Genomic DNA, 22,223 nt, shown 5'->3' with positions numbered 1-22,223 from the left:
GAATGACCAACCTCTCTGTTAATAATAAGGGGAATCTAGGCCAGCAAATTTATTGTAAATTTTACCTTTCTAGGAAAAAAATGAATTCTGGCCCTGACTATCCCAACAGTTCAAATTACTTAAAAAAGAACAAGGTATCCAAGTACATTTTAGGATATGTATTTCTGCCTTTGGGTTTAATATTTTCATAGGGTGTAGTCCATGACAACATAATACTTTTTCTTTTCCATTTTAAGATAGAAAACATTCATAGATTTATATGTCTGCTTTTGTCTCCACAATGATAGAGCTGGTCAGAGCTGGTTTTCAGGTGAGTCATGCCAGATTAGTGGTCCCAGGCCATCACTGTGATCACGCTTGCAAGGTCAGCAGCTGTACTGTTTATTATAATGATCCAAGAATCTTTCAAATACAAAGCCACACTACATGTTTATGGCGTAGATTTTTAATCTTAGTATCTATCCCTGCATCATAATGAAATTGGCTGTGAAAAAGTGAGGGAGTTTTGGAACAGACTCCTGTAGACGCTGCATAACATAAAAGTGGAGCAGCGGTAGCCTGCCCAAGGGAAAATCTCTCTTGTGATCAATAAAGTATGCTCATTTTCTGTACCTTTTTTCATTCAGATTGTCTTCTCATATTACCCAGGCAGCTTTTGCTTCTTCCTTTCCACCCACTTTGTAGTATTACAAGGAGGAAAGAAGCAGTCTCTGGACCAGATTAGCTGGGATTTATGAGGACTGTGCTGGGTCTTTTTATACTTAACTGCACAAAGGCTCATTGCAGTTGTTTAGGAGGGAAAGGAAAACCAGACTGCATTGATAGGATAAAGGCTGACAGATACTTGCAGTGCTTGAGGCATTTGTATGTAGAGATGTGCCACAATAAGCTGATCTGCTTCAGCAAATGGAATGGAAAGATTTGGGCTTTATTTTTGGATTTCTCAGTTCACATTGTGCAGTTGAGGACTCAACACTAAAATTAAGAACATTTTTCTAAAGCACATAAATAAATTGCACTATAAGGGTGCCATTTAAGAAACAAAGAGGAGTGAAAAACACCCTCAAATTGTACTGCAAATACCTAAACCATTTCATTTATTTCTGAAATATACAAGGTCTGTGCATTTATCCTTGACTCATGTTACTTAGCATAAATTCAAAACTGTCCTCATGCCATCAGTCTGCCAGTTCTACTACTTCTTGATTTTATTTAAAAATAAACTGGTTTTTACCTGGTATTGTCTTGGAGGATTGTTTAAACTGTTCAAGTGAATTTCATCTGAGCTTCTTATACTCGATTGCTTCCTTTGATCAAGCTAAAACAGAAACATTATTTATAGTACAAAATAAATAGAAGATCAATATGTATATTTCATGTATATATCCTATGACAGAAAACCTAAGGCATCACAAAATGGTGAACTGGGACTCAAGCTGAATGACTGGGCTGCAGTAACAGTGAACAGAAACTGCAAAACCAAATGGTATTACTTTAGATAAAGAGTGGGGCCAGTTCAACAAATAGCAGTGCAAGAAATATAAGTCATGGTGGATCTGGATGAGCAGTAAGTGGGACTGCCACTAAAAATTCAGTTCCCTGAAATTATACATGGTCCAACCAAATTTTTACTCTTCCAAAGGATGGGGCCATCAGAGCAGTGTCTCAAATCCCGTGGGATGTTTTGTACTTCCATTGAACCCCTCTATGTTATGCCCTAATATATCGAGCATCTACTGATAAGCAGACTGGGGCAGTTTGAAGCCTGTTAAATACCTGTGGGATATGCTGGGATACAATTTGTTGACAAAAATGGGGCAGGATTTGATGCTTACACAGCTGTACACCGGGAATAATTTAAATACTATTAGATTTTGTTCAGCATTCCATAGAATCACAGAATGGTTTGTGTTGGAAGGGACATCTAAAAACAGGTAGTGCAATGCCCCTGCCATTGGCAGGGACACCTTCGATTAGATCAGGCTTGTATTTCGATACAAAAATTGATTAAATTTGATACAAAAAAGATTAAATCTATTGGTAAAACATATGCATTAGTGATCAATATAAAGTGTACACTGAATTTGGGAATTTTTGGTTCTTCAGAAAGATTCACAAATCTATTTGTCCATACTTTTTAAAAAAAAAATTATTTATCTATGTAGTCTATGTTTACTTGACTAAGCAAAAGTAATGATAAAAGATAAATAATGTAAAACATATAAAACAATATTTCTCTTATATATTAATCTACATGTGGACAGGCATGTATAAAAAGGGCAAGTTACTATTTTTTCATGCTTGAATAAAGCTACTTCAGATATTCTGAATATATCTTAAAAAGTATAATCTTATCAAAATGTTTTAACTTAAACTAGGAATCTGATTTATAATAAAAAATAATGACTAGTGAGTTTACACAATCACTACATAATCGCTATGTTTTTCAGGATTTTAGAACTAATCACACTTCTTGGGCCTCATCTACAATACTGGGTTAAAAAAGAAAAACAATCTTCCTGCTATTTCAGCTCCTGGATTTCTCATGCACCATTTTTTGAAAAAGTGTAAGATCACGCTTCCTCTGCAGCAGCAGAGGGAAGTTGCCTTGGGTATTTACTATGTATTTTATTACATATTTTAAAAGCAAAGTGTCATGCTGGTTACCAGTTTCAAACTTATGTTACATTTTTTCACCTCAAAAGTTAATCTACTGCTCAATTACAATTTGATTTTCACTTGAAATAGCAAAATTGGTAATATGTGGTGACAGGAGTTATGACACTGCAAACTTGTAAAACCAGGCACACTGTAATGCCTCCAGCACAGTTTTTAAGATAATAATTTACTTTTAATTAGCCACCTTGAAAGTTGGCAGGTAAATCAGAAGTGTGAAACTTTAGATCTTATGTGTACCACTAACAGGACACAAGATCCACTGTAAATTGCTGAATGACCACTTGGTGGCAGAGACTGCCAAGATTTCATTATCACATTTAACATTTTTAAACTCTCTTTAAGCTCTCTTTAGACTCTCTTTAAGCTTCCTGCCTATGGCTTTTTTCTTTCTCCAAAATTAGTACTAGAGTGAATTTAACCTGTCACATTGGTGACTGACCTAGAATCCGTATTTTTAAGTTACCATTTATTGAATATGAGTAACCAGAGAGGAAATGATGTAAATTAAATAAAACAATGATATAAATCCCAACCAAAATAAGTCTTCTTCTAGAGTGGGGGGTGAAATATGAAATGCAGGATATATGGATCATTGTTCTTTGAAAACATCTTCATCTTTACACTTGCCTCTCATTTCATTATTCTCTTGTATTACTTAAAATTCAATTCAATCAGAATAGTAATAAAATTGTTATAGCTGGTTTCTTCAGCACTTTATTAATGTCTTAAATCAGAAGCTGCTGTCAACTCGCAATTCCAAAAAATTGTACTTTCTTGGATCAAAAAGGAGGGTTCCCAGAAAGTGACTCAGTTTGTGCTCCTATAAGCAGACGTCACTCATGAAAATTTCAGAAATACTGTTTTACACTAGGAAAGTTAAAGTTAACATATTTTTCTTGTTTGAGTGAGGGCTTAAAGCTACTTCAATAAATAACTGTCCCTTACTTCTTTTCTGAAGGGCCATGTTTAATGAACAAAATTTAAATATATTATCTCTCACTGCTGATTTTTAGATGAACATGTTCTGTGACACTTGAGCAATAAATTTTCTCAATCCCAAGGCAATTTTAAAATTTAGAACATTAGTCAAAGTAGGCTTTTTAAAAAAACTCTCCTTTTCCTTCATTTCTTTTTTCCTTTTTATTGGTTTGAGTTTCTCACTCGATATTTAAAATGCCAATTCTAGCCTGAAAAAAGGAATCTATGGATTTTAATCAACAGCCTGAAAGAAAACATCTTCACAGTCTTTAGTACTGCATTTAGATATGTCTCAGGAAATTAATTTCTGGTGTGCTATACTTTGAACACAGCTATGTAAATTACTTGCTTAGCACTGACAGCATCTGGCTTCGTTTTCTGCTAGCAATGATCAGGGCAGAGCTGGAACTAGGAGTAGCATTTCCTTCCTTCCCACCCTAATTCTTGTCTTCCCACTCACTCTGAAGCTGCTGCAGCTTTTGCAGAGAGAAGATGCAGGCTCTGCCCAGCACAGGCTGGGTCAGAACCAGTGAACTCCAGTGTGTGTTAACACTACTGGGCACTGCAGTGCAATGTCTTCCACCAGTAAACTTTCACTGTCCTCCCGGGTAGGACTCACACCAGAGCAACCTTCAATCTTCCTAGGCACAGTCTGGCAACTGGAATGGCTTAGGGACAAGAGGTTTCCTACTTTGTGAGGAAAACTACCTGAATAGGGGCAAGCCATTCCTGAATTGGCCTCAATACCCAGATAAGCTACCCATGTTATACTAGCACAAACACAGCCATCAAGTCTTGGGTCTGGTCTTGCCAAATCTTTCCTTATCTTTCCACAGCTCATTTTATTTATACTATAAATATACATGCACAGGTAGCTCCTTGCTCAGCAGTCATAGCAGCATCAACCCACTCCGCACTAAGTGAAATAAAAGTCAAAATCCCAAAAGCCTGAGAGTGCCCTTGAGAAGATGCCATGACAGCCTCAACAATAATGAATCGTCAATAGTGGATCAAAAGGTAACACAAAACCACTTAAGCTACTTCTTGGAATTGCACAGGATGGCAATAGCTCATAGATTCAGATAAATTCAGCATGTAAAAGCCCAAAAGCTAAGTGAAAATGCAATCATCTACCACTATCTGCTGAAAAACCTGAGAAATTAATAAATACAACTCAGACATTTTATGTTTTTCAATGTAAATTTTTTTTTAATTTGATTTGCATTTTTATAGCTGCTTTGGCGGCAGAGTATGCACATTTCATTTAGGATTAGTTATACTAAAATCTGAACTGAGTGTAAAAGCATTAATATTTGAAGACTTAAAATTAATTCAAGGCTAGGAAAAAATCTGATAAACAATGTTTGCATTCCTACAGCTCTCTTTCAGAGGGACTGCTGTAAAAGCTGAGAAATCTGCTACTGTTTTATGTCGAACTGGTTAGTATTACACTATGCACCTTTCTAGAAAGATGCTAGAAAACATGAATTGCTATGTTTGAATGGAGTGATAAAAATACATCTTCTTTCCTTAGTCTGTATAAATGGGACTTATAAGAATACCTGTTTTATGGGAACATAAATTTCATGCTAAAAAGTCATTAACACAAGCTTATAACCTACTTATGTGCTTTTCAAATTCACAGAGTAAGTGAATTAGAAAAGAAGCATTTGTTGTTTTTTACCACCACTCAATTTTAAGTTTATATGCATCTCCTCAATTGCGCAATATTTTAGTGATGACTTTATCACTCACAAAGGTTTTAAAATCAGGTTGCATCACGCAGCTTGAAGAAAAGTTTTGCAAATGTCAGATTCATTAAAAACCTGAGCAAATGCATGTGTCATACCTGTTAGGTCCTAAATACATTAGGATTAGATTTTCCAAATAAAATGAAGTGAGATCTGTGAAACACTAGAAAAATTACTGGTAATAGAGATGAGACACTTGAACTTAATAGCAATTTTGACTTAGATAACAGTGTTTGTAATACAATACCTACATTTGTTTTCATAAACTGTATAAACTTACTCAGAGGCACAGGATTTTTCCCTAAAAGTCCATTTTTTCTTTCTAGGATTGTGAGCATTTTTTCCTCTTTTACTCTTCAACTAATAAGTGTGAAAAATGTGCTGGTCACACTGGTGACAGAGAACTGACAGATGCATGTAAATTCTTTACTGGTCCCCAGACTAAGGACTAAGGACTCTTAACAACAAATTCAAGAACTCTTAACCTTGAATAGGCCTCTGCTCAGACCACAGCCCATTTTAACAAAGATTCTTCCATACTTAAATTTCCATTGAAGAAAATTTTGTTTTTCCACCATGACAATTTTTTTTTTTTTCCTGTATGTTAGCATATGCTCACCTTTCTACTCACTACATCTGATCAGCTGCTTTGGATAACTCTTCTTCCCTGAAATGTTACAATAGTGCTAGAATAGTGCCAGGCTTTACATTTCCAATGCCATCTAACATTCCATGTTTTTCTCAAGCAATTGAAATGATCTATACCAAGATAGTGCAGGAAAAATACACCTGCTACAAACTAAGCAAGTCCAATGCATCAACTCAAGTGCTTTTTACTGAAGCTGTGTAAGTAAAACAGGTAACAAAATATTTTACAATAAAAGCAAAGGGCATTTTCAGTGGAAGCAGAGACAGGGTGCCAAGGGGGGACTTTGGAGACTGCCCAGGCATGTGAGGGTGGCATTAGGAAAGACAAAGATTGCCTTAAGCTGACATTTGCAAGAGCAGTAAGAAATATTGCTACAACAGCAACGTAAGGCAGCACAAGGAAAATGCAGGCCTATTGGCAATGGAGAAAGGGATTTAAGTGACAGCTGGATGAAGGTAAGAATGAGGGACTTGATGTTTTTTTTGCCTCCGGTTTCATCAACAGTTTCTCAGACCTCTGTGCTCAGTGAAGGAATTTGAGGAGACAGGAAGAACTTGAACCAGCCAGTCCAGAGTGCTACATCCACAGGCGCATCTGAGAGAGCAGATGCACCCCTTGTAAATATGCTATCATCTCTGAAAGACCATGGGTACTGGGAGAGGTCCCCAAAAGCTGGAGAACAGCAAATGTCAGATCCATCTTCAAAAAAGGTAAAAATTATGATTCAAGCAGCCCTGGGCCACTCAGCCTCCCTTCAGTAACTGGCAAAATAACGCAATGAAAAATGAAACTTCTTGGAGCACATTCAAGAACAGATGGTGACTGGAAAAAGCAGGTGTGTATTTATGAAAAGTAAAATCTGTCTGACCATCTAGATGGTATTCTGAGATAAAGTGACTTGCAGATAAGGGGAAAGCAGGAGATGTCATTGGACCTGAACTTCAACAGGGATTGTAATTACTCTATTCTATTCTATTCTATTCTATTCTATTCTATTCTATTCTATTCTATTCTATTCTATTCTATTCTGCTCTCCCATATTAGTGACTGATTCAGTATGAATTAAGTATGTTGGGAAATTAATGAATAAAGCAGGGCAATAATAAAAATAAAGTTAAAATTGGCTTTATCTTCTAAAATAAGCAGTTAGTATATACAAGAAAAAAATTACCTTATTCATCTCTGCATCTTCCTGAAAGCTTTTCTTTTGGCACAAAAATGGTTTAGAAATACATTTTTTGATTCTAATTAGGAGATACAGCAAAGATTTTGGGCTTGGCACTAAGTTGAAGGGTACTGGAAGAGTTCTCCCTTCTTCAAAGTAAGAAAACCAAAGTTTAGCCCTTGCAAATTTCCATTCTACATCAGCATCATCCTGTAAAACAGAAACACAGCTGTTAAGATACGGTTAATACCACTCTGACTATTGAAGCTGCTCTAGCTAAACTTCATGTGTGTTTTAAGTGTAATTGGCTGAAGTAAATCTCAAACAGATCAAGATTTATGAAAACCAAAATTTCAGTGAATGGAACTGTTCTTCTTAATCCATTTAAAATAATGCAATTGCAGAAGAACAGAATGGATTTAATTTAAATGTTGTTTATTCCAGAGTAAGTGCTAATAGTCTGTGATACAGGACCACAATGACAGACTCTCTTACTAGTCTGTAGACTCTATTACTTTAAACATGAACTTAAAAAAGATGAGGTGATTCTTACCTAATTCCTTCAATTTTCTGAAATATATGATTAAACTAGATATATTATCATCACCATGGTTTATGTTTATCATTTATGATCACCAAAACACTCACTTTATTTCCCCCTGTAAAGTTTAGGAGGGTTTTCTACAGAAAGGACTGACGTCAGTTCAAGGTCATGACTCAATATTGCTGTACCTGTTTTTAGAGTCTGTTTTGTCCAGTCACTGTATTTTTAATGCTCCAAAGCTGATAGATTTGCCCTGTGGCCTCCCAGTCCAGAAGACTGTGAACATCCCTAGAGAATGTGTTGCTCTTGCTCTAGCTTGACAATGCTACAGGCCGCAGTCAGAGCCCAGAATGTGGGACCAAAGTGGAGTCAAACCCGAGTTTGATGCTTTGGCAAGAGCAACCCCTAGGAAAGTCTGGGATGGCCCAGCTCCTGAACATCTGCTTACTTTTTTCCTAAACAGTGATAATGATTTAGCATTCTGTTTTCCATGGAATGCAAACGGTCATGCTGGATTTCAGTGAGTAATTACAAATGAGGCAAATGAAAGATTCACAAGAAATTACAAATGAGGCAAATGAAAGATTCACAAAGTAACACCATGTAGCCCATACTCTTCAGGAATATAACACAATTCACCAGTAGTTTCTTATTCCAGTCTGGTTCTTACTATTGCAAGCACATGCAGCCAAGTAATTGACAGGTATTTTATAATAAAAATGAATAGTGGCATTAATATTTTCTTCTAAAACTTTCCAAAAGCTTATGTGGTACTTGTCTTGATGTCAACAAGAAAATTTTCCAGGAGCCAGAGACAATCAGTTGCAAGAGTAAATAGGGTGATATTTCATCATAAATGGACTTTTTACCTCAATTTCCTGGAATGAACTGTTGATCATCGCGATAAGCATGTTCAGTAAGACGATGACCATGGTAACATTATAGACTCCATAAAGAACATAACCAATATTTTCAATAAATTTGTGTTTATAATTGATAACAACTGATTTAACTTCTGAGAGTCCAAATATAGCCCAGAACAATGTTTTGAAGCTTTCTTCAACACTAAAAGGAGAAATTGGACACATGCATATGTTATAGAAGAAAAGCTGTATATTCTTATTGTAGAAATTGCCAGTTATCAATTTTATACAGTGTACAAATATTTCCATTATCATAATGTTTAACTCCACCTCTGTACATAAAATAGATTGTCTAATTTCACAGCTGTTTCATAACACCAAATTCCTAACAAAACTAACTATAAAACCATCTGATTCAGATCAGATGGTTTTAGGATTCGTATATCCATCCTCAAAAGAATATTACAATGATTCACTTGTTAACTGCTTTAATCTATATACTTCAAGCTTGCTGTTAACATGAAAAAAAATTTTAAAAAATTTTAAAATAATTAACCTGTAAATACTTTATTTGAATTGCACTATTAGTTCACTGACTGGGAATTATTTCACCATTAATATGACAAATATTTCAAAACTATGAAGAAGACAGGATATCTGACGGCAAATCATCAATTTTTTAAAAAATTGGTCTTATGGACCATAATCTTCCAGCTGAGTTTTTACTGTTCCACAATTCCAGGGTAAAGTCATGGTGTAGAAATAGTGATTTTTTTTTCAGGTTAGTTAATTTAAATGCATGTATTTCCTCCTGATCAGTTTATAAATAAACATAAGTCCAAACCTCTGAGGTACTTTTTCCTGTTTATCTCCATCTGTTTGAAGATTTATTTTCTCTTGCTTTGATAAAGAGATCTCAGCTCCCCACATCCAAAAATACAGTAGCATTGCAAAGACCATTTAGTATTTTACTGAGTTATTATCAAGAAAATAAAGGTTACAATTTAATCAGTTGTACTTACGTTGTGAAAGCTTCATTTTGTTTTGCCCCCAGATAGTAGGAATAGAGATTAAACATGCCTATCATGAAAGCCACAAACACCATGATAAATATCACCATAAACTTGAAGATGTCTTTCACGGTTCTGCCAAGTGATATCTGCAGTGGCCCAAAGCTTTCATTAGCTGGTAAGATGTAGGCTATCCGTGAGAAACTTAACACCACTGCAATTGCATACAGCCCTTCAGAAATGATCTGAGGATCAGACGGATCCCAGTTTATTCTGGCTGGAAAAAAGACGAGAATTCCTGTCAGTAAAACATGTGCTTATCTATGGGAGGCATTTTTGGACCACCTGCTGCCAGTGCTCTGCCTAATGTAGCCCAGGACACCACTGGCCTTCTTTGCTGCACAGGCTCCTGTTCAACCTGGTGTCCATCAAGTTATCTTTGCTACCCTATGAAGAAACCTGGCATTAAATACTCACTATTAATACCATCCATACACAGATGCTCTTCAAATAGACTTCCGTGTACATGCATACATGAAAAAAATGCCTCAACTAGTTGCTTTTAGGACTTATGTGAAATTTATAACTTTCAAGTAAAATTTTTAAGACTACAATTTAATGTGTTTCAGAATATGTATGTTTTAATTGTTCTGCTTTTCTGCAGTCTGGATAGTGTGAAAATGCAACCTTTTCAGAAACAGTATCTGAAGCACAGAATAAAGACAGAAACTGATGCAATTTAGTATCTAGAGAAAAATATCTAATAATGGTAAGTGAGATGTGGTGGTATTGAGAGTGAACACAAGTCAGCAGTGCTTAATTTTTTCCCCATTTGGGCAAAATACCTTCTAGGACTTCCCAAATATCCCAAGCAAGTTTCTTAACATTTTTATCTTTTACTGGTAAAGAGCAAGGATTGAAAAATATTAAAGAAATATAATAGAGTCTCTGAGCAAATAATATATAAAAGATATATTGGTTTTCTGGCAAAATAGGTTTATGAACTTCCTGCACCGCATTGCTCAGTTCTGTCGCTGCATTACAATACATTCCATTCAAAGCTGCACCACCTGGTTTGCAGGACAGTATTGTATAATTGAACAGATTAAAATTATCTAGAAAAGGGGTGGGTGACAGTGAATTTATTTTGATATTAGTTCATTTCAGTGCTGTCTAGAACAGTCTACAAAAAGATGTACCAACACAGCCAGGGGACTGATGATCAATAGTGGAATCATAGAAACATAGAATATGCTGAGTCAGAAGGGACCCATGAGGATCAGTCATTGAGTCCAGCTCCTGGCCCTGTGCAAGACTATCTCCAGCAGTCACACCATGTGCCTGAGAGTGTTGTCCAAATGCTTCTTGATCTCAGACAGGCTGGTGCTATGACCACTTCCCTGGGGAGCCTGTTCCAGTGTCTGACCACCCTCTGGGTGAAGAACCTTTTCCTGATATCCAGCCTAAACTTCCCCTGACACAGCTTCAGGACTTTCCCTTGAGTTCTGTCGCTGGTCACCACAGAGAAGAGATCAGTGCCTGCCCCTCCTCTTCCCTTCACAAGGAAGCTGCAGACTGCAGTGGGGTCTCCCTTCAGCTTCCTCCTCTCCAGGCTGAACACACCAAGTGACCTCAGCTGCTTCTCATATGACTGCCCCTGAAGGCCCTTCACTATCATCATTGCCCTCCTTTGGACCCTCTCCCATAGTTTAATGTCTTTTTTATGTTGTGGCACCCAGAGCTGCCCCCAGCACTGGAGGTGAGGCTGCCCCAGAGCAGAGCAGAGCAGGACAATCCCCTCCCTTGCCCAGCTGCCCTGCTGTGCCTGATGTCCCCAGGACAGGGTTGGCCCTCCTGGCTGCCAAGGCACTGCTGGCTCATGTTCAACCTGCCATAAAGATAAAGAAGAGAAGCAGTGGGAATGTCTTCAGTACTACATTGTGAAACTATGGTATTGGAGACTAATTAAAAGAAAATCAGTTTGTTTTGGCCCAATAATTGTGCAATCAACTCACCCAAGGTGTAGTATTTTATGTTGGGCTCCAGTGTTGGACTTGTCAGATCTTTCATATTTGCATCAACGATGTTCTGTGCTCTGGATGCATGCCAAAATGCCATAAACCTTGCTATAAACGATGCTGCAAAAATTGCTAACATACCAAAATCAAGCATATTCCATAACTCAAACAGGTATTCCTTTGGACCTTGAGACCAAATTTCTTTACATTCAGACCATATCATGCCTGTGTAAGAGAGAACAGAGAAAACAGTGTGTTCTTAATTCTTCATGCTTGTGTTATATTTTTATTATATATAACATAAATATAGTAGAAATAATATGTTTATAAAATATATTTATATTATATTAAATATAATATAAATAATATATTTATATTTTTATTATATATAGGACATGATCTTGGTTGCAGTCAAATTCAAAACTATTTTGATCAGTAGGAGTTCAAACAAAAAATTAAATCCTTGGACCTACAAATTTATATACATTCCGAGACTTCTTTCTCATCTGAGTAATAATTAGTCTTTCAGACTGCTTTTTCCTGTAAAACTACAAAAGCTTTCCAAGAGAGGAATGGGATGTGAGCCTTACCATCTGTTACAGACACAGAATGAGACGAGAAGAGCAGAAATGCAGCGGTGGTAGAGCTAAAGCATAACTCAAAATTTCTTATTTGCCATTTCCCTGGCTACATGTCTCTTTTACACATGTGACAAATGATCATGAAAGTAAGACTCAGACCTAATTCTTCTTCAATAGGACAAAGGTATCTGTCAGATTCCTAACTACTGTCCCTTAGTAATAAAATGAAAGTACATTATCAGCTTATGACAGCTTTTTTTATTGTGAAAATCCTTTTTTCTTTTCAAGGTAAAAATTATGTAATTATGAAGTAAAATTCTAAAGAATTAATAACTGAATGGAATAATGTCACTAATTTTTACACTTATCAAATTGAAAGCACTTTTCATCATTTTCAGGTAAGGACAATAATAATGTCAATTACAGTAGCTAAATTCAATGTCACATCAGTATGCATGAATCAATTTTTTATAAACTGTCTTATGCATGAAAGTGATAAAAAATAGATTAAATTAGTGAAGTAGAACTTAAAATTGAGAATTTATTATTTACTTCTTTATTATCAGATGAAAATATTGATGTTTATAGACTTTGAAAACCTAAGTGCTATATTATTCCTAAAATACAAAATTATAATAGTTTATAAATAGCTTTACAATTAAATAAATAAATACTGCCAAGGTCTTTTAAAGCTATAATCAGTTGGTATACAAATTTCAATCACAATGAGATCATAAAAGCAAAAGACTTTAAATGCATAAGCTCTTCAATGGGTAGCTTGAATTTAGCTCTCACTTTTTACTGACATAATTAACAAGCAGATCCTTAAAATATTTGGACATCTAAACCCCACTGGACTAAAAGGTAGAAAGTAAGAAACTGACAGCTAATATATTTTGGAAGGTCTGGGCTCAAGTTCTGATGCTGAAGAGTTCTACATCACCAAGTTGAATGGGTCAGCTCAGAGTACTGCTCATAGAACTCATTTCATCCTGTGTTGGGATGGAAAAAATCTACCACCAAATCTTTGGGGATCTATACTCTTCTCTTTTGTCACTAATATATTCAGCTAAACACTATTAGTTCTGCAGGCATGCTTGCAAAGTAAGAGATTAAGAGACAACTGGACACAAAATCTTGTCTCATCATGTAAAAATCTTTCCTCCTGGAAATTCACACTGGGACTCAACCACCCAAAAACTGGTAGACACTTTGCTTTGATATTCATAAAACTGAATTAATTAATCTTCAGATAATAGAGGTTTCACCTAAATACTTAGTCTGTATGTTTGTGATCAACTAGACACATGAATCCTGCTGTCATCTAATAAAAAACACAAGGCCCACGTGGGAATGCAGACAGCTGAATAAACTCCCTTTGTTGCAATTTTTACACAAAACGTTAAAAGGAAAGGGTTCAGCTTCACTTGTAATCATAGCAATTTAAGCAAAAATTTTTACCTACTACCCAAGAAATAATAAGCATCTCCATCCATGAGAAACAGGATGTCTTCATCCTAAAAAGCTGTTTTACGTTGTCTGTTGTTTCATTGGGTCGGAGTTTGGTGCCATCAAACCTGTCAGCTGCATTCATGACAAGCAGACCAAGAAAAATGGTGAAAGAAGCTGCATGGGCTACAAACTTCATGAATGGTCCACGCATTATCCTCCCCAGCTGCAAAAGAGATCAACAAACACAAGGATATTGCACTGACTGATTCCAAATAAAATGTATATAAAAAGAGCAGTAACACAGATAATCATATATTTCAATAATACAAAGAAACAAATATCTGAAAACGTTTGTATACTGTGATGCCCTGTTGACAGTCATCTTTACAAGTTTCTACTGATTTGCTATTTTCAGAGGAATAATCCATCAGTTTCACTGTTAGGATATCAGCAATAGATTAAAAGTGAAACTGAAATGAAAAATAAAAAATATATATTTTAACTCAGTGATTTGAAATAATACTGTAATTATTTTGTGTCATTTTTGTCTATTACAAATAATCAAGAAAAAATCTATTACAGCTGTTGAATTTTTTAATACTAGCTAGCTTCATTGTGAGGCAAGACAGAAAATAAGATTTTGACACACTTACTAAAAGCATTATCATTATGAGTGAATTATGAAGAAAAGAATTCCTTTTCCTGACTGATGTGATACTCAATTTAGCACAGCTATTGTGCAGTTTTCCCAACTTATTTTCTTTTTTTAAAAAAGTTGTGACACCTCAAAAGGTTGTATTTGTAGTTCTGTAGAGTCTTAATTTCCTCCTGACTTGTACAAAGGAAAAGTTCTCAGCTTTGTAAACACTATGAACAACTTAAAAAATAGTTTAGCGCAACACTTAAAAACCTGAAAGCTCCATACAAACTCACATGAGTTGAACTTCTGGCAATTTTTTATTTTTGAGAGTGCCTGTATTAAAAGTCTTAGCTTATCCACTTAGTTGGCAGCTCCAGAAAGTACTTTTTAATTTTAGACTGACTGCATTTGCATATGACAAATAAATTATTGAAGGAAAATAACAAGAAGGTAAGTCACTGCTACAGCAAAAATTCAATTACTGAAATGTGTTGTATCTCAAGGCGTTTTAAGAGAAAACTCTTCATAAAACCCCTAGTCATAATACCAAAAAGTGAAAATAATGCAATTGATTTTTATTGTCTAGATTGAAAGACATGAAAAAAAATTGGCAAAACATAAAAGGCTACAGAGTTCAACCTGCTAGAATTGTGATCTCGTACTGCAACATGTTGAATAATCCTTATAGGAGGCCATTTGTCCCTCTAACATACTTTCAAGGGAAATTTTCCATTAGTGTCCACTCAAAAGGGAACTGTCCACTCACTGGCCAACTGAAACAGGGATTCAACAGAAAGCTCAGTGAGGTCAAAAACTGCAACCCATCTTTATTGGAAAGGTTTTCCATAGTATATATAACCCAAACCAGATATATGGGTAGCACCTAATCCCAGACAGAGCATTCCAAGTGAATGCAGGGCAGGTTGTGCAACTGCTTTTAAGACCTCACAAAATATGATGAATACTAGCACTGTCTTGACTTTTATAGAGTTATTTTTGATAATGAAAAAGACAATGTCCTTTGAAGCAACTGGAATCAACCCACAGCTTAAGCTTAGTTTATATCTGAATCAATGGAAGATGAGTATCCTCTGCATCTGCCTGCTAAGGCAAGAACTAAATGAAAAACTGTTTGACTGGTTTATAAAGCAGGATTTCCTCAATGTAAAACTTGGTTGACCATTTTAACTTAGTTTCCTTCATTGCAATTAACACAACACATTTACTTGTCTTAATTACAATTGCCTGAACGTGCAACCTTGCAGCCATTCCACTCCAACATGGCTTTAAAACAACATGTTTCTGAAGTGCTATCAGGAATTTACAGGCTGAGGAGTTATTAGGAGGCCCTGAGAGGGCTTCCCAGGCTGACCTTACTGCAAGGAGCAATCCAATAGGCCATGGAGAGGAAGGGCAGTCCGACCGCAACCGCAAGGACAACCAGAAACTTCACTGCCATCGTCTGCTGCCGCAAACCCGACAGATTCTCGTACCAGATAGAGAGGAGCTGCTGCTGGCAGTTTGGATGTGCTACAAACTAATTAAAAAAAAAAGACCACAAAAATGATACTGCTTTCAGAATAACTTCTCTTAAAATACAGCCATAGGAAGTGGATTAAGAATGCTGGAATTGTGAAAATACAGCTTAAATTCAAAGGAGCATTAACAGTGGCATCAGAAAATCTATTTTGATAAGCCAAATCTCCCAGCAAACATGCATGTTGCCATCAGCAAGAAATACTTTAAATTAAAAACTTATTTATTAACACTATGTTCCATCATAAACTATTAATTTCATCTAAGGTTAATTTATCTGGGCAAACTCTATATGTTTCTGACATTTATAATTTTAATTTTACTGCTTCAGAAATTAAAACACCTTGAGTCTTCTGTTCTGCAAAAATTGCTATGTAATCTTCACTTAGGAAAGAAATAATACATCCTATTTTCACATAATTACACAGAAAATACCATTTTTTTCAGCTGGCATGAGAAAACAGGCTGTCACATTTGCAGGAAATCAGATAAGGATTACTTATAACTTGGTTCTGGAACCATTTGGACAAACTGCAAAACTGAGAAGTCTGTCCTATGAGGCTCTTTGTGTCCTCTGGACAGTATAAGAAGCATCTTACAAAGGTAGATGTTGAAAATTGTAGATTCTTGTGCACTGTACATTTTAAAATCCAAATCTATAAATAAAATCAAAATTTATTTGAATGTAGTGGTTTTTCTAGATCCTTTCTCTATACTTAAAAGATGACTGGCTGAAGGTACAAGAAATGTCTTTATTGAGGTAAGAGAAAGTGTTGAAAGAAAGTTCGTATGTGCAGAAGCACTAAGACTCACAGTATGAAGGACCCAACCTCAATGTAATCTGTTCTCTTCAAAAGCTGTTTCAGCCCTCTTTAGTGACTGTAGCTTGGAAGTGTTTTGCAGGTTGTGCTCATATACTGGTTCAGCCAAAAGGGTTTTTTGTCTTTCCTTCCCTTCATGAACACATAAATACAACCTCTCACATATAAATTTGTGTGTGTCCCCCAGGCATGTTAACTCAACTTCTGCAAAAATTTAGGGTATCATGCTTTGGAAGTATACCTTTTATCTGTGTCTTCTTGATCTTTGGTTGTACAAACTTCACCACACAAATAATTTCTCCCTGGTTGACACAAGTCACCTAGAATTTTACAACCTATATTATCCAAGACAAGTTTCCTGGGAAATTCCAATGTTTATGCAGTCACAAACTCAGCTGGCTTACTGAGCACTGTTCAGATGGAGAACAGAGTATTAAACTGTCAGTAGAAATGAAAGCAAGCAAAGAAGGGACAAAAATTCCTGTAGCTGGCACTGCCAAAAGCCTGCTTTCTCCTGACCTCAGAACCACAGTTCTAATATTCCTAGGTTGTTCCTCTGATCCCTCTGTACAGACACAGACACAGTTTCTGTGAGACATGCAATTTCTCCAGGCTTTCTCAAATTCTTGAGAAAGACACAACAGCTTGACAAAAATCTGTGTCATTTCTTATTATGTAGTGCACTAGGACTGATGTACTGTTTTTAGCTTTTATTAGATCTTACATTTTTCCAGGCTTCAGAAGTAGTGCAAAATTTTTCCATCTTTTTTCTTTAAAAAACAGATTTAAAATAAAAATATATATCAAAAACTTTTGTACATAGCTGTCGCAGACATCTTTCATGAAAAATCCTTTCTTAGGATTTTTCCTTGTGAGAAGCTGCAGTTTCAGCAACCAAAAGTAAACAATGGTTATCTGCTGCTGTGGAATGCAAAAGGTAGACCCGTGATTGGTCTCCTGTGGGTGTTTGGATTTCCTGACCACTCATGGCAGAGCTGGCTCTTGCTCTGTCTGAGACACAGATCTTTGTTATTCATTCTTGTCTATTCTTAGCTTAGCTAGCTTCTGAAGAAACCTTTTCCTTTCTATTTCTTTTTAGTATAGTCTTAATGTAACATATATCATAAAATAATAAATCAAGCCTTCTGATCATGGAGTCAACATTCTCGTCTCTTCTTCACCCTGAAAACCCTTGTGACCACAGGTCACACATAGCTACACATTGTTTTAAGAGTCATTTGCTCTCATGCCTATTGTGACCAGTATTCAGCTTAAATATCTGCCTCTTGTTTATATTGCAAGCAAGGATTCTTTAGATTGTAAAACCACTATGCCCAAAGGGCCCAAACATTCATTTCAGTGTCACAGGCTACCAAAACATAAAATTTAACAAAAGCATAATTTTATACCACCATCATGACGTGCCTGTTTGATCAACAGAATTGCTTACTTTTTTAACTTCGTACTTGATGGCGAGTTTTAAGCGGCTGAGGCTGGGACGACCATGCTCTCCATTACTATGGCTCATCTCCACATCACCATTCAGAATAGCTTCCACTTCTTCTGTATTTCTGCACAAATCAAGCAGTCCAACTACAAAATCTTTGCATTGCATAGACAGTTTCTTGTAATCATTCTAGAAAAGAGAAGCAGAAAGAAAAAAATCTTGGTGTTTAGATCCAACAAGAGAGAAGCAACTCTGCATTCCACCTACACCTCTGTGAATGTGAATAGCTTCTTTGCATCTTGTTACTCCTTTTTTCTCCTAAATGTTCAAGGAATGCGGTTCATCTCACCTTGGTTGTCTTGTACATCTACATTATCAATTTTCCCACCCGAGTCACTTGTCTAGACATGCTTTAGAGGAAATTAAAGTAGAAAAAAAAACCAAAACACTTTCAGAAACATCGTATGACACATTTTAATGACCAGTTCAAGTTGAGATGTATAGCAGAGGGGAAATTTTTCTATTCGCTGTTGCAGAAGTTTAGAAAAGATGTAGAAAATTGCACTGTAGAGATTTCAATTGGCCAAGATGAGCATCCTAAGCAGGATACATCTAAAGAAATGCCCAACCATCTTCCGAAATGCAGAAATATAGTGAAATTTCTAATGCCTAGAATTATTCTTGTAAACTTTGTCTTTCCCCTTTTCCAACATCTATTCTAGCTTGCAAAGACAAGGTTTGATTGCTATTCTCCAGCAACACTTTTATAGAGTTAACCTGTACCAGTGGTACAGCTTGTGTGGTAACACTACATCTCTGACTGCAGCTCTGCTCTAGCTCAAGGACCTCTCAAGAGACTTCAGCACATGGGCCAAAATGTTGCTCTGCAACTGCAGTTTCAGTTGCTTATTGCTTTAGCTAACAAGTGTTGTCCTTGGGCACTGTTTTCCAAAAGACCTAAGTCAAAACAGAAAGTGGTATTTTAATCATTGCAATCTGCAGTTCATTAACCACTCCTTACATGCAGCTGTGTTTGGACCATAAAAGTTGGATATAGCTGGGAATTAGGTATAGATGTGTATCTAAAGCTAAAAAAAATCTCACAAGAGATTTAGGCACACACCTGTCAAAAACTTCTGCTATTTTTTGATTTCTGCTCATTTTAATGTCTTAAAAAGATGAAATACTGTAGAATTTTTTCCTAAATGAAAGAATGGAAGAAACTTCCCACCACCTCACACCATGCAGGACTGCTCATGTAGTCTCTGTGGCATGTTCAAGGTAATTTTCTACAAATGCTTTATTACACAGACACATTTCCCCCTCTTCCAGTCTCTGCTTAAGGGTATTTCCCCTTCTTCCACCCTTACTCTTGAGTTAGCCCCTTCTCTTTAAATACTTCCTTCATACTAACCACCATCCAATGCATCCAATACTTCATCCTAGAAGAGAATGAGCATACAGGATACCCTAATTTCTTTGCTGAGGGTGTACTTCATGCATCTTTGTGCTTTATTACGCACAACACTACAATAAAAGTTTATTACTTGGATATATTAAAGGATTGCATCCAAGTTTTACACTTCACTTTGCTTAGATGGATGCAAACATTCACAGACAAATATTTACAGACATCTACATAAAACTGCTAGTGATTTATTTTTTTAATAATATAACATAAACAAGGTAACTCAGATCTCTTATAAGAGCAAAAGGCACTTCATTCAATGCCATTTACCTACAAAGACAACAGAAGCTAAATACTAAAAGTAATAATTTCCTTTCATTCTGAATAATTTATTATTGCATTATTTGTTATCTCTCCATTCAATGAATAACAGGAGATTTTAACCAAAATCCTGACTTCTGACACTACAGAAAGACTTTTTTGAGAGTAATATTTCACCTTCTGTTTGGCTTTCATTTTTCTGCAGAAGCTAAGATTCACTATTCAGTATTTTTAACACATTAATTTTCTCTTCCAAATGAAAGGAAAATTAGCCATTTCAAATCCACAGACAAAGGAGAAACATAGAGGCAACTACCCACCTATGATTAGGTACTAACTCTTCCAAACTGATATTTGACCCTTGAGTACCAATATAAAAAACCAAGTAACTTTCAGTAAACATATGAACAATATAATTTGGCCTTCATAAGAACTTATGAAGCATTGTAATATATTAGTATGTGTATTTTTTCTGGTAGAAGATTGGTACATACATCCACACTCATACACACTCTCCGTAAGTATTTTCCAGCTTAAGTGACTGACACCAGCTTAAGTGACTGACATGGAGTTTCAAAACTGTATGTGAGGAGACCTTTCTACAGGGAATTATCTCTTCTGAATTTAGGTTTGTACACAGTACTACAGTATATTATCATGCATTATCATGCTAATGCACCCTGTAAATTCATCCATAAAATCCACCAGTTTATTTTCTCTTCTGCAAATGCAATAAAACATTTCCCCCTTCCATGAAATACTGCCACAGCTGTGACCAGTGGTGGTAGCCAAGATGAAAAGTTCTCGGCAGTCAGGTTATGGCAAACAACTGCTCAACTGGGAAATTGAGCATTGTCCATCACTGCCTCCTCCTCTGCTGTGTCATAGGCAAAGTCAGCTGAAGGCAGAACAAAAAATGAAATGACAGCAGAAATGATTGATACACTTTTCAATGTGTCTCTGTATACACACAAATAAAGGTCCCCCTCCCTGGGTCTCACATGTCTCCTACCATTTATGTGAGCCAAGGGAGTGGGGCAATTTGTTTGGCTTAATTTATTTTCAAAAATGGACAAAGGCATGGATAATGAGTTCTCCTTTACTGCATGTTGTAAATGTAGTGATTTTTTAAAAAAGCCCATTCCTGAGAAACTTTAGATGGTAGTTAGAAACTAATTTACAGTTGGAGGCTCTAAAAAGAATCAGCACTGAATTCTGCAGTAAAGCATGTGTGCTTTATTCTCTGCATGTGACAACACTGGCTCAGGGCTCCTCAGCAGTTTAGGAAAAAAACAAATTGTGCCAAATTTCACAAATTCCTTCCCAAGGATGAGGGAGAAGTACTAGCTGCTCCCACCTGCAGAAGGGAGGTGACGCAGCACTGTGGGGGATGAGGAACTAGGGAACAATGCTGGTGGCAGAGGAGTGAGAGTAGCACTGCTGAGAGGAGTCACCTGCCCTTAACGTGCCAGACTGTCTTGGGGTGCCAAGTAAGGGAGCAAGCAGGCTCTTGTCACTCTGAAAACCTCAGCTGACCATGGCCTGCTTTACCTCTGACCATGCACAGGAGACCACAGCCAGGAGAGCATCACTACAGCTGTATCTCCCAAAGAAAGAGCCTTTTTTCACACAGTCCCCCATGACCAGTCACAGGCTCCTGCTGTCCCCCAGACTGTGCCTGGGATTAGAATGCTCTCAGCATGCAGGACGACAATGAACCACATGGATGGGATGGAGCAGTGCTCCAGACCATGTCCTGGCTCTGCTCAGTGAACCGTAAAGGACAAGATCAGAAATATGGATACTGCTGTACTAGAACTTAGGATTTTAAAGTGGGATGTAATGTTGAATTTAGGTGTCACAGCAGATAGCTAAATACATTACTTCCCTTTCAAAGGTGGCCCTTATGCCTTCAGTGCTTCACTCCTTCTCTAACAAGTGATGTTACTTTTCTTTAGGAAAGCTGACAACTGCTGTAGTGAAGATGGGGGTCCCATTTCTGTAATAGGGGTTGTATAAATGAAAAAATAAAGAAAACAAAAAAAAAAAACCCAAAACCCCCTAGATAATTAGATTTTGAGAGGATTGAATTGAATTTTGCTTCTCATCAGAAAAGCAAATTCGGATGATTTTATTAGGGGGATTACTGTACAGCAAACAGTAATATATCTATGTTTAACTTAAAAACACATTTTCCATTTCATCCCTTTAAACAGTAAACCAGTCAGTTGCCATTATAGTTGCAGTGGACTTTATAAAAAATGCTAATCTTATCTATTTTGAACAGCACTGGGCCACAACCGTTCCCTCTCAAAACTTCAGGCCACATCTCTGCAGGACAACATTTGTCATATATCATC

The 22,223-nt window shown here is 36.5% G+C and overlaps 1 protein-coding gene across 1 annotated transcript in view; it reads right to left on the bottom strand.

Moving 5' to 3' along the window:
* Positions 1-22,223, bottom strand: part of TRPC6 (transient receptor potential cation channel subfamily C member 6) — a 79,776-nt gene that overhangs the window by 5,154 nt on the left and 52,399 nt on the right. Inside the window, exons 3-10 of the mRNA XM_036393098.1 lie at positions 18,138-18,323; positions 15,703-15,867; positions 13,700-13,913; positions 11,655-11,882; positions 9,652-9,916; positions 8,636-8,831; positions 7,229-7,432; positions 1,235-1,318 (exon numbers count right to left, since the gene is read on the bottom strand). Coding sequence (XP_036248991.1) covers positions 1,235-1,318; positions 7,229-7,432; positions 8,636-8,831; positions 9,652-9,916; positions 11,655-11,882; positions 13,700-13,913; positions 15,703-15,867; positions 18,138-18,323 — 1,542 coding nt within the window. The remainder of the gene's footprint in view (positions 1-1,234; positions 1,319-7,228; positions 7,433-8,635; positions 8,832-9,651; positions 9,917-11,654; positions 11,883-13,699; positions 13,914-15,702; positions 15,868-18,137; positions 18,324-22,223) is intronic.

Source organism: Molothrus ater, chromosome 2 (assembly GCF_012460135.2).
Source record: "Molothrus ater isolate BHLD 08-10-18 breed brown headed cowbird chromosome 2, BPBGC_Mater_1.1, whole genome shotgun sequence".
In the NCBI taxonomy this organism is placed as follows: Eukaryota; Metazoa; Chordata; class Aves; order Passeriformes; family Icteridae; genus Molothrus; species Molothrus ater.
The sequence above is the reverse complement of the archived record's forward strand: the minus strand, read 5'-3'. Positions and strand labels throughout refer to the sequence as shown.